Source organism: Globicephala melas, chromosome 16, assembly GCF_963455315.2.
Source record: "Globicephala melas chromosome 16, mGloMel1.2, whole genome shotgun sequence".
NCBI lineage: Eukaryota > Metazoa > Chordata > Mammalia > Artiodactyla > Delphinidae > Globicephala > Globicephala melas.
Genome location: NC_083329.1, coordinates 51,392,050 through 51,404,966, shown reverse-complemented (window position 1 = coordinate 51,404,966; position 12,917 = coordinate 51,392,050). Strand labels below are relative to the sequence as shown.

At 37.0% G+C, this 12,917-nt stretch overlaps 1 protein-coding gene across 10 annotated transcripts in view; it reads left to right on the top strand.

The window, feature by feature from the left end:
* The window catches only part of NRG3 (neuregulin 3), a 1,064,106-nt gene that overhangs the window by 925,340 nt on the left and 125,849 nt on the right, over positions 1–12,917 (top strand). For 7 of the 10 annotated variants that reach the window (XM_060285923.1, XM_060285921.1, XM_030862773.2 and 4 more), the window contains exon 4: positions 743–769. In XM_060285923.1, coding sequence (XP_060141906.1) covers positions 743–769 — 27 coding nt within the window. The remainder of the gene's footprint in view (positions 1–742; positions 770–12,917) is intronic. The other 3 variants (XM_060285922.1, XM_030862777.2, XM_030862776.2) reach the window with 1 other exon arrangement.

The following is a 12,917-nucleotide window of genomic DNA, read 5'->3' as shown; positions in this document are numbered from 1 at the left end:
CAGACATTAGGTGGTCAAAATGGTATGCTGTCCATAGGAACATAGAACAGACATGGACACATCTACCACTTGTTTTTGATAGGAAGTGCTATCAAGTTTAACGGTCATAGGACCAAAGGGTCAGATAGACTGGATTTATGCCCTGGGTCTTCCTCATGTAAGAGTTTTAGTCTCAATGAAGCACAGTTTCTTCATCTAACAAATAAATGGGAAAAGATCCAACATCATTTCTTTTTTGTGAAAGTGAAGAGTGCCTGGTGAAAGCCTGTCATGCAGAAGTCCTTTACCTACATATTATTAACATAAAGGTTCAAATAGGTTTAATGTTAAACAAGTAGTTATTCTACATAAAATATAATGAGTTCTGAAAATAACTTTAGTTCCAAATATGCTTTATATGAAGTTTTTTTTTTTCTTTCTCCCTCCCTCCCTTCCTTCCTTCCTTCCTTTTTTTTTTCTTTTTTTCTTTCTTTCCTTTTTTATTGGCTAAATTTATACTTAACATACTTGGCAATATTATCCCATCTAAATTCCTGGCTACTGGGAAATACCAGTCAGTGTTCAAATCACCCCTGATTGTGGGCAAACTAAATTATCTTTCGCAAGCAAACATGGTGTTACAGTTGAGACACAGTCCTCGCCTTGAAAGGCCAATCTTATAAGCACTGATTTCTGTGTGGAATTTTTTCTAACCTTTTTTTCTTTTTCTGTTTTCCTTTCCTATATGCTGACTTCGGTGTAGCAGACCACTTGGGGATTGAATTCATGGGTAAGACTAAACAATTTTCTCCTTAAATATCCGGAAAAAGCTAAGTTTGATAATGTATATAGTGTTCTTCCCCATCTGATTATAATTGAAATGTCTCACTGTCAGGTACTATTAGTAGTAAAAAATGTTTTTGTCGATTTTTCACTAAGTAATGGCTCAAAATGAAAGACTTAACTACTTATTGGGAAGGCAATTTAATGTTAAGTGCATCTTTGGAACGTTACAGAAGTTGAATTTGGCTCCTGGATTTGATTATTTGCTCTAATTCTCAATTTTCTTATCTGTAAAGAGGGATAACGATAGTTCCTATTTTATTGCACATATAAATTGCTTAGCACAATGTCTGCAAGATGGCAAACACTCAATAAATGGTAGAAAATAATGGTGATGGTTTAAAAATATCAGTTTTTGTTATTTTCTGCTCTATTTTTTTTTTTCCTTTAGCATGATGACTACTTTGGATATATTTTGGTCAATCTTAATTTTGGAGTATGGACTCTATAAATGTTTTCATTTACAAAGTGAAAATATTTATTTTGAAAGTATTTGTAGTGAATGGTGTGTTTTTAAAAGGATTAGAATACCTTCCACAGTAATTTATTTTCTATACTCATAGATAATTACATTAAGAATTGGACATACTTTTCTGAGTCTATATTATAAGTAAATGAAAAGAAAAAGCATTCCATAGGATTGATAGGCATCATGGTACTAAAATAGAAAGATACTCAGGAGTTAAAATTAGTGAAACTGAGGACCCAAATTTGAATCCAAATTCATAGGTTCTCCTTGCTCAGCTTTTGTTGAACTTCAGGTTTTTCTCTTATATGATATAGATGTGAATACTTGCTTTATACCTGCATATGTTCTCTGTGATAATACTGACAAATCTGCTTGTTTTCATTTATCCATTAATTCAGCAAATATTTATCAGTTGCTCACTCTAAGCAAAGAAAAAATGCAACATGCTACAGATAAAATAGTGAGCAAAAATGGACCATAAAAGCTGGTTTGATGGAACTTACAGTCTAGGAATCTTTCAGATGATAATTAGGTAATAAAACTGATAAATATAAAATTTAAAGTTTCTTAAGACCTATTTGGGGCAAGATGATATTAGCTTGGACTCCTGTGATAATGGAAGGTGTGAGAGGAAAAACTGGCAGATATTGGGGACGTGATAGCAACCAGTATTTGAGAGGAATTGATGTTGAAGGTTAGAAAAGGGAGACTTTCAAGGATGACTGCAGGGTTTAGTAGTTTGCATATTTAGATAAAATGTGGGCCCATTTTCTGAAAAAGAAGACTAGAAGAAGAACAGATTTATGGGAGATGTTTTACTAGATTAGGTTTGGAAATTTTGAGTTCTGGTTGCCTTTGATATATCTGAGAGAAGATGTTAAGTTGATAGTTATATTTCTGGAAGTTTTGAGGGTTAATTAGAGGTTAGTGATGACATACATATTAAAATTGATCTTCCTGTTGTGTGATATTACTCATTAGTGCTCTGTTATCTAGGTATTGGATCATAGAAAAAAGCAGATAGCTCAATTCCGGCAGATTTGGGGCTTTGGTAGATAGATGTGATGAAAACTCATAAGGACAATGAAATTCAAGGTAATATTGAAATGAAGCATTATGGAATGTAAGGTAGACGCGTAACGAGATGAATAGGGATTGGCTAATCTGAATGGAATTAATGAGTAGTCACCATGGGAGTCCTCAAACAAGTTGTTGGCATGAAGAGAAGGTTGTAGTCATATGAACCAAGAATTGCAGAAAACCATGGGCATGGTCATGTGGTAGAGTATAAATTGTTGAGAAGGACATGTGGTTTGTACTTTCCTTATTTACTGATGATGGTGGGGATTAGCAGCATGGAAGTTGAGCATCAACAGTCATTTGAGGATAGCAGGTACTTAGCCTAATCAGTAGAGAAATTTGCTCCACCAGACTGTGGTGATTGCTGGCTCAGAGAATAGAGGCTCCAGAAGTTATGTAGTAGAATGACTGTAGATATAAGAAACACTGCCTGGTGGTGTGTGGGACTGGGATAGCATCAAACCCCACAAATGGTATGGCCACGGTTATAGTAAACTAAACTTGCTACATAAATAATAATTATCACTGTTGAAAGAAATGGATGAGTCATCATCCTATTGGGCTTTCCCTGAGGATTTTCAGTGCCACTTATGCCTTATAGTATAACAATTTGCTCTGGAATCAAGATATGTATTAAGAGGTCTGTTTTAAAATATTTAAAATAATTTAGTTACCAGTAGGGGAAAAATAAGAGGTTATTGTGTAATTCATCTATATGAAACTCAAGCCTAACTGATGTTATAATGAGTCTTATAAAAGGTGAAGTCAAATTATAGCTATAAAGCTTTACAGGGAATGGATTCTCAATATGTGAATCCAGCAGTAGAGTTTGCCTTGGAGAGAAGGGGTTGGGCAAGGTCAGAGTCAAAGGGAGTACTTAGTATGCATAGAGAATGGCAAATGATGAAGGAGTATTTGGAATGATAAATAGGTTTATAGACTTAGTGAATAAACTGTTTTCACTGGCCTCACTAATTCTAGACCCTGTTCACCCCCACAGCTTGCTCTAACTGAATGTATAATATTCTGTTTCTTGATCTGGGAATAAATATTTTCAGATTTAACTTGTAATTTTAGAATCCATATGGGTAAAATTTGTTCCATGGGAGATGATATCATCACAATAATATGGTATCTCTAGGTATAAATGAAGCTGGGAAGCAGAAATGTAGGCATATTCTCTATAAATTTAATTATGTCAGTTTATTGGTGTGCCTACAAGTATTCAATGCCAGTTCTGTGTTAATGAATTTCAGAATACCTTTCTTCTCAACTTTCATCATTCTTGCTTTGGGCAATGTTAATTTCATGTTTCCTTGACTTGATCACAAGGTGATGATCTGAAGCACACGTGTCTTTTCCCCAAGTCTTTTTATTCCCAATGGCCATGTCATGTGTGCACTCCTACTGCTCAGACTCAAAACATAAACACATCAGAAAGTTCAGCAAATTCTTATTTATAGCAGAGAACTTCAAATCATATACTGCAAGAATCCTACTATTATTTAATCAACATATACTTCTCACCCTTACTATATGCCATATGTATAAGATATTGAACATGCAGATATATAATCCACATTCCCTTAATGACTAAAGGTTCTGAAATTAAAGGTAGAGAAAGCTACACATAGCTGAGGTGACATAACAAGTGCTATTAAAATGGCATAGGCAAAATACAATGAAAAAAATTAAAAACAAAAGCCACTAAACGGGCTTGGGAAATTCAGAAACATCTTCCCAGGAGGGGAGAAATTTAAGCTGGGTACCAGCCAAAGTGGATAAGCTGTACCAAGTGTTGCTCCAGTCCAAATTTAGACTAGCCGCACATTGCTTCCACATTAGTGGGAGCCTTGCTGTTTCAGTCAGTGTCTCTGAGCTCCCTAGTGTCACTCCTTGAGGACTGAAGAGAGGACATCAACTTCAGTAAAATAATTATCCTATTGAATAAACCATGCCAAGCCTAATGTCCATAAAACTGTCAGCATTCAAAAAGATTTTTCCTTAATTATATTCATGAATTTTTTTTTAATGATGCCACTGGGATTGGAACAATGCAAATTTCAACAACAAATACTGCTCTAGAATACAGTATCGGTTTAAAAAAATACAGTTAACTGGCATAGTTAGGACAGGAATTTGAAGGTGCATAAAAACACAAAATTGTGTTTGTAAAAAAATGTGAAATAAAAGGGTTTATAGTAAACCAATAATCAAAAAATATTTCTTGAAGTCATGACTTGACCTACTCATTCATAAATGCATGAGGGAAAATTGATATTTTTAAGGTCAGATATTCGAACTTTCCCTCACAGCGTGGATAGATCAGGAGATGGTACAAACTTCTTTCTAAGCACAAGTACTCATTGAGTTGTGTGAGAAATCCAACCAATCATCCAGACAAGACAGATGGTCAAAGGGCATGTCAAACTGGCCAAGTTTGGAAGGTGCATTGATCATGAAGAGGGATTTCTCATCTGAGAAATATCTCACTACTGTGTCAGGTGCTCAGTCGTGGAGCATATCCATTTGAGCTATTTGTTACGCATCTGTGTCTCTGACAATGCCCTGATGCATTTGATGCTCTAGGCATCAACGATGTTTGTATAAAAGCAGGTGCAGTGCCATTTGCAAATGTATTAGCAAACCACAGGGAGAATTGAAGATTGTGTGGGAGATCTTTTATGCAAATTTCTTTCATTCTCATATGAAAAAATAAAATGAACTCTGCCAGTTAAATGTCGTTTGTGATTTGATATTGTGTTTAGGATAGCATAATATATTTATGCAGTCTAAGTAAACTCTGGTATATATATTTTAATCAAAAGATTTATAAAACTTGGGAAAAGTCAGATTTTTAACTATAATCTTAAAAAGATATTCTAAAATAATCCTATGTTTTGAAGTTAAAAAAAGAAGACAAAAGAAATACTGAGTTGCCTATAAGGAGAGGGTTAGCAATGTCTATCATCTAAAATATATGTGTAGGTTCAGAATTGAGAAAGTTATTACTTCAAACTTCACCATATATTTAGTATACCTTCATCCCCTCATGTAAAAAAGAATACTTTTAGGATATTTTAGTAAGCACTGAAGATTATCTCCTGAGAAATGACCAGTTTCTAATTCTGTTTAGATGATATGAGGTGGGGATACTTTCCTTAAAGCTACACTGCTTATTATGAATGAATTGGTGTGTGTTCCTTGAAATCTAACAAGCTCATATGTCTGTCAAATGAATTCATGTGTATGCCCTAATTTGTGAAACAGCATTAGAAATATAAAAATGAGGATCCCCTTCTTTAGGCTGAAATCTGTGAATTAGACTTATTTGGAACAGAAATGTTTTTATTCACGTGAATATGTTGTTTTCTTATAAAATAAAATGCTAATTTATGGATAAATGTGTTTGTATAGGGGATTCATTCAAAAGGGTACTTGTTTAGTTTTTTCTTATATTAAACCACATGAGAAAGCAGATGTCTCAGAGTAATGTAAGTTACCATTATTTAATGCTTGACATGTGCCACCAAATTTCCATTATTTCATTGCACTCTCAAAAAAAAAAAAAAAAAAAAAGAAAAGCATGAGGTAGAAACTATTTATATCCCTATCTTATAAACGGCAAAACTGAGGTCTATTTAGATGGAATATCTCATCCAAAGAGCAAGTGGAAAATACAGGATTTGAACCAGAGTCTATCTTCCTCCAGAGTTCTTGAATTCTGCTGGTGACCAGCTGCTGAGCACCTAACACATGAAGGCTTCAGGATTACTCAAGAGAGGTTGTACTCTGGCAATCTTTCAAATGACAATGCAATTTTGCATCTAGTCCTAAAGTTTAGAAGTAATGTTTTCCAAGTACCATGAGGTCGTGAGAATCTTAGGTAGTAACTCACTTTATCCAAGCTACAAAAAATGAAAATGAACTAGATGCCAGTTTATAGCTCTACATTCAGAATTTTAACTGTCATGTGTAACAAAAGGCTCCCATTGGCTGATAATTTCAGTTTCTCATGTAGAATAATCTACAGAAGTTGTAGTGTATCAATATTTGAAGGTTTCGTGGTGATTACAGAGGGTTGAGTGACATTAGTTGGGTGCCTCTGCTGTTGAATGCCATTGTGGTATAAAAGCCTTACACGTCCATCTCCTCTGATGAGAGACATGTACCAGATGGCATAGTGAGTTGAACCATCTCCTCAATGGTTTCCCAAAATGCTGCTTAAGAAACACTTACACAATCTTGTTTGCTCACTTATTTTTCTCTTTAGCAATATGACCACTCCCTCTCCTTATACTATGATTTTTTTTTATCGTGTTAGTACAAGAGCTAATGATAAGGTTCTCTTAATCACAAGCACCTCCAAGGTTTTTCATTCCTCTCTCCCTTCCTTCCTTCCTTCCTTCCTTTCTTTCTTTCTTTCTTTCCTTCTTTCTTTCTCTTTCTTTCTTTCTTTCTTTCTTTCTTTCTTTCCTTCTTTCTCTTTCTTTCTTTCTTTCTTTCTTTCTTTCTTTCTTTCTTTCTTTCTTTCTTTCTTTCTTTTTCTTTCTTTCTTTCTTTTCTCTTTCTTTCTTTCTCTCTCTCTCTTCCTTCCTTCCTTCCTTTCTTCCTCCTTCTCTCCCTCCCTTACTTTCTTTCCTTACTTACTTTCTTTCTAATAAGAGATATCTTGATTTGATTTGTTTTTTTCCCAAGACTTCCTAGCCATGTGTGTAAGGATAATATTTTGGCTTTATATATCGTTAGCCAATTGTCATTTGCACATATTGGTACCTCCAGTGCTTAGAAGTAAAAGTTTCTAAACAAAGTCATGACTACTTCATCACATAAACTAAATTCAGAATTTTAGTTTATTTTAGACAGAATTTTCAGGTGGAATCAAACGCTTTCAGTGATCCTCTTTGAGGAATGGCTACAACCAAGAGATACACTGGAAAAATATGCAGATATATTAATTACGGTTTCTACAAAAGAGAAAATGGACATTTTTGTAAATACTTTTATAGAATGGATTCCAGAATTGGTTAATGAAGTTTTGTAGGTAGACACTGAGAAACGTATTTGTTGTGAACTATTGGAAAAAGCAGGAGTGTTCACTGAAAGGTGACATAGGACCACTACATTTTTGCTACATTGATATTAGGAAAATTTTCATAAATCTGCTAAATGAATAGATTGGGAGTTTCTGTGTAGATAGTGAATATATAGACTCTAGCAAAACCTTGGGTAGGCTCTCATCAACTTCTTTTGTAATATGGTGAAGCATGGATTATACCAATTTAATGGTAAGTAGATTTGGGGCAATAAAATGCTATATGGAGGATCAAGATCAGCCATGAGTGGAACTTTTGATGGCCTCTGTGGAAACATTTTTATTAATGGAATAAAAAAAAGACATAGATTAGACACATAAAATTATTGAACTTTTTATGAAGCGTGATTGTGCTCTAACAGACTGAATTAAGATCTAATAGAAAGGATTGGACTTTGGATTGTCAAATTGGACTCAAAAGAATTTGAGATCTTAACCAGTATCAAGTTAATTACATTTATATGCCAATTATCTAAAATGTGCATTAGTTGATAGTAGGTTCCAAAGATCTTCTGAAATGTTCTAGAAAAAAGAAGAAAGTGAAAAAAAAAGAACAAAGAAGTTCAGATTGTCATTGGAAAGTAAATCCCAAAGAGGTTACAAAAACAAATGGGCTGGGCTTCCCTGGTGGCGCAGTGGTTGAGAGTCCGCCTGCCGATGCAGGGGACACGGGTTCATGCCCCGGTCCGGGAAGATCCCACATGCCGCGGAGCGGCTGGGCCCATGAGCCATGGCCACTGAGCCTGCGCGTCCGGAGCCTGTGCTCCACAACGGGAGAGGCCACAACAGTGAGAGGCCCGTGTATTGCAAAAAAAAAAAAAAAAAAAAAAAAAAACAGAAAAAAACAAATGGGCTTTTATATCCCATTCTCCCTGACCACTTCAGGAGCCAGGATGAATCTGTGGAATAGAAGAAAGGGGAAAAAAAGAAAAGGATGATGGATAGAACATCTGAAGATGCAGCAAAGTGAATATGATACTGCTGCTTCTCAATAAACAGAGAGTCTACTTCGTGAGCTCTCAGTGGTTCAGCCAATTGGAATGTGTGGAGCCCCTTTGGAAAATCAGGTCATGTGCCAGCCCAGAGCAACACAAAGACAAGTACAACAGACTCTCAAGAAATTCACATTTCAGTGTGTGGAGCAGACTTGCAAGCCAAGCATCGCAGTTCAGTGCAAAAAAGACTTTAATTGACGTTTTGGTGTTTCTTTTATTTATTATTATTTTTTTTTTTACAAAATGCAAGAAGGGGTTTCTCAAACATCTGCAAGATGTTAATACTTGGTTCATACTCACACATGTAAATAGGGTTTGAGTTCACATACATGTGGGAAACACTAGGTTCTGTACCTCTGTTGCACGATTTCACAAAGCCTCTGGTATACTTCTATCTATTCATAACTCTCAGCAAGAAGATTATAGGAGGCAACATTTTCTGAATTATTTTTCCAGAGAAGCGTGTTTCTTAGAGCTAGGGTCTTAGGGACCATACTCTGGTAAATCCTGGGAGAAAGGAACAGAGAGGAAGGCGTACCCACATCTCATTCGAACAGTTAGGGACGTCTTTATGTGGGAGGATAAAAAGTATTCCTGCAGCTGGGAGATGACAGAAGGGAAGATGAGGGAAAGGAACAATGAAGAACACAGATAAATAAGAGATGAAAGAGCATGAGGATTTTAGGAAATGGCAAGGCCCAGGTAATTGGAGAAAGTAATACACATGAAAGGCAGTGTGGCAGGTGGTATGGCTGGTCAGTCAGGTCACAGCAGATTATGATGACCTTAGGATGCACTTTGAAAGAAGTATAACTTTATCTTGTTGTGAAAGAGCCTTCAGCGGTTTCAAGCAGGGAGTGATCAGATTTCCCTTAAATAGCTTATTCTGTCAGTAGCTGTGTGTAGAGGTTGCCTGAAGACACTGCATGCAAAATCCCAGCTATTGGGCCAAGCTCAGGATTTTACTTCAAATATTCACCAAATGCTTGCTCTTTGAACAACTCTGTCAACGTTATATAGATGAATGCCCATTTATCTGTGTCAAGCATAGAGAAATAAGCAAAGGAAGAACACCTGGGGAAGCAGTGGGGCTGAGGTGCAGTGAGCAGAGCCATGGCCATAATGGACGTTGAACTGCTCTTTGAGGGAAGGGTAGCATTTCAAAGGTGTGGCTTTCAGCACATTCAGGTGTTCTGTGCAGCCCTAGAAGTGGGCCAGTGTCCTAGAGGATCCTGATTGACCAGGTATCTTCTCATAGAATAGCTCATGAATTGGTCGTTATTGCTGACAGGTCTGTGCTTTCTGTGAGTGTCATGGTTGCAGTTTGAGAAACAGAATAATGGGATAACCTACGTAATCAAAATAACAGTTCAAGAGCTTTCAACTTTAACTTTCATCCCGGGCCCTGGGAAACTTGTTACAGCTGTAAATTCCTGTTTTCAGCTTTAGATATCTGATTAGGTAGTTCTGGATGGACCCCAGGCTCTTGGTTTTAACATTTGACGTAGGAGATCTCTGCCTACAAGGTGAGAAACTTTGACATAAAGGGACAGGCAGACTTGATTTAATTCTGGATCCACCTTTTAGTAAATGTATGACCTAGGGCCAGAGATTTATCATCTCTAATCTTGCAGCTTCCAATCTGTGTAAGTGGGATGATGGCCTAATCAATCTCAGAGGGTTGTTGGAAAGATCAAAATACATAAGGCATAGGAAGCATTTAGCGCAAAGCCTGGCACTTATTAAGTGCTCAGTCAAATGAGCTATTGTAACTACTGTTCCTCCTGGGAGCGACTTCAGTGATGTGGATTTCTGACCCAGATGCCATCTGAGGTTTCCCTTTAGTCTGTCTCCATCACTCTGATACTTCTGGAAAGGGGAAATTGAACATTAATGTTATCTAATAGAATGGGATCCATTTTCCAGGGCATTCCAGGAAATGTCAGCTAAGTTTTCAGGGTCAGTTCTCTAAAAAGAGCAATATCTGTGAAGTCTGGAGATCCCCTTTCAGAATTTGGTTCTAAAGAGACGCCTTTATATCTTCAATCTGGTTATGCAGGATGCCTGCATTCCCTTTATTAATATTTCCATCATACTGAGTTGAGGACATACATATACTCAACCAGGGCCTCAGCTATAGAAAGTGCATGATGGGTAGGGTTGCCAGACTTAGCAAATAAAATGCAGGGCATCCACTTAAATTTGAATTTCAGATACACAACAAATAATTGTTTAGTATAGACATGTTGTTGAATTTAGTGGGGCATATTTATATAAAAGCTTATTTGTTGCTTACATAAAATCCAAATCAACTCAATTTTGAATATTTTATCTGGTAACCCTAGGTTTAGGGCTGTAAACATGGTGGGGCATGGCCCGCTCCCGACCCATTTCTATTTCACACTTCACTCCCCAGGAAGGCTGAATTAAAATTGTTATAAGGAGTGCAAAAAGATAAGCAGAATTAATGGGGGAGACGAGCAGGGGAAATTGGAGTAAGAGTGCTGTGTGAATCTCCATGGATAACTCTGCTTGTTACATGATGAGAATTAGTCAAAAATACTACTAAGCTGTTTCCAGATTATCTCTGGGAAGGTATAGTTGTTTAACGTGGCAAGTGCAACCTATGAACTCCGTTCTGAGCACGATGGGTCCTGCTGTCAGAGCAACTGAAATATTTTAAAGCCAAGTTGTTATTGTGGGTGAAATGGCTTAACATTTCAAATATGGACGCTTCAGAAAATAAATGGTAGCATGATAACTTAGTTGATCAGCTTTTGAGAAAGAGGGTAACATTGAACTTACCAGAAGATGCCATTCAAGGCCATATTAATGAAGTACTAACAGCTGTGTCTTTATCTGTTCACCACCTATTCATTTCCTCGTTATATTCAGGCTGCTAACTTCAGTCATAAACATGTTTGTATGAGAATAGGGAGATTTTTGTTCCTACCAGAAAAAAAAAATAAGGTATCTGTTTTCTGGAGTCGTACTATGGAATCAAAGCAGTGTTTCAGTTATTCCACTTTTGTATAGCTTTGAGAAAAAGAGATGCTATGGTATTCAAGCAGTGTAATGGAGAAATATATATACCCTGAAGCCAGGCAGATGTGCATCAAATCTTGACTTCATCTTCTATATGCTGTGGGATATGGGCTATCTCTGCCTTTCTATCCATCCATCTATCCATCCACACGTGTGAGGACTAATATCTCTCTCAAGGTTCATTAATATAAAGATGGATGATATAACAAACCATGTATTCATTTATTGACATCTATTAGTCACTTAGATTACGTCCTCCCTTTCTTCATTCCCTAATGTGTTGCACTGTGTTTGCCCTGTTTGTTTACTGATCTGCATGTCTGTGTCTGCGTGTGTGTTCATAAACCCTCCAAAATAGAGGGTATACCAGCTGTTTGCTTTGGCAGTCACTTCCAGCACTTTCCCGACACCTGCCCTTTCCTGGTTCCTTGGTTGCCTTCTGAGGACATTGCCGAGGAGATACAGTTGAGAGGGAGCAGCAGCTACTCCAGATGTGGACCTCTATCTCTCCTAAGCCCCACACGAAATCAGACCTTGTGCCTATCACAGCCAAGGAAAATGACAAATCTTTTGCATGGATAGAATAGGTGTTTGTGGTGTTATTTGCAGGGTCTTGGAATCCTTGTCGTCTAAGGAAATCTTACCTTGTTCCCTGATTTTTTGTCAGATTCTACCATGGCAGCCTTCTGAAGCCTGGGATAGCAGAGTATACCAAGTACCAGTGCATCTTAGGCCCATCTTGACTCAATTCTCTAACCTCATCTCCTCTACCCACGCCATTCTCAAACAAAGTCACACTTGCTTCCTTGAACACACCATAATCTTTCTGGTTGAACCTGTCCCTTTTAACTGATCAGTTCTTTATATTGAAAGGAAGCCTGGCTCCCTGTACCAGTGCCTTAAAGTCATGGATTCCTGGGACTTCATCTTAATTCTTTTACTTACTAGTGTTGTGACTTTTGGTTACATTAACTTCCGTAGGCCTCCGTTTTCTTGTATAAAGACAGGGATAATAACAGGACATATTCCAACAGCTGTTGGAATGGATGAAAATAGTTTCTCCAGTCAACCTATATCTGTTCTCTAAACTGTTCCTTTGCCTAATATTCCATCTGATACCTCAAGATAGTTATCATGGCCGATCTCTAAATCTTATCTCCTGAGCAATACAGGGTTTGAACGGCAAGGGTTATACCTGAAATTTTTTCAATAGTAAAGACTACAGTACTACATGTTCCTCAGCTGTTGAATCTTCAGATACAGGGGAACTGTGTATATGGAGGGGCAACTCTAAGTTATACACAGATTTTCTGTTGTGTGACGGGTCAGTGCCCCTAACTCCCATGTTGCTCAGGGGTCAAAAGTACTTGTTTTGATATTATTTTCAACTCTTTCTTTCCTTCGCATGTTT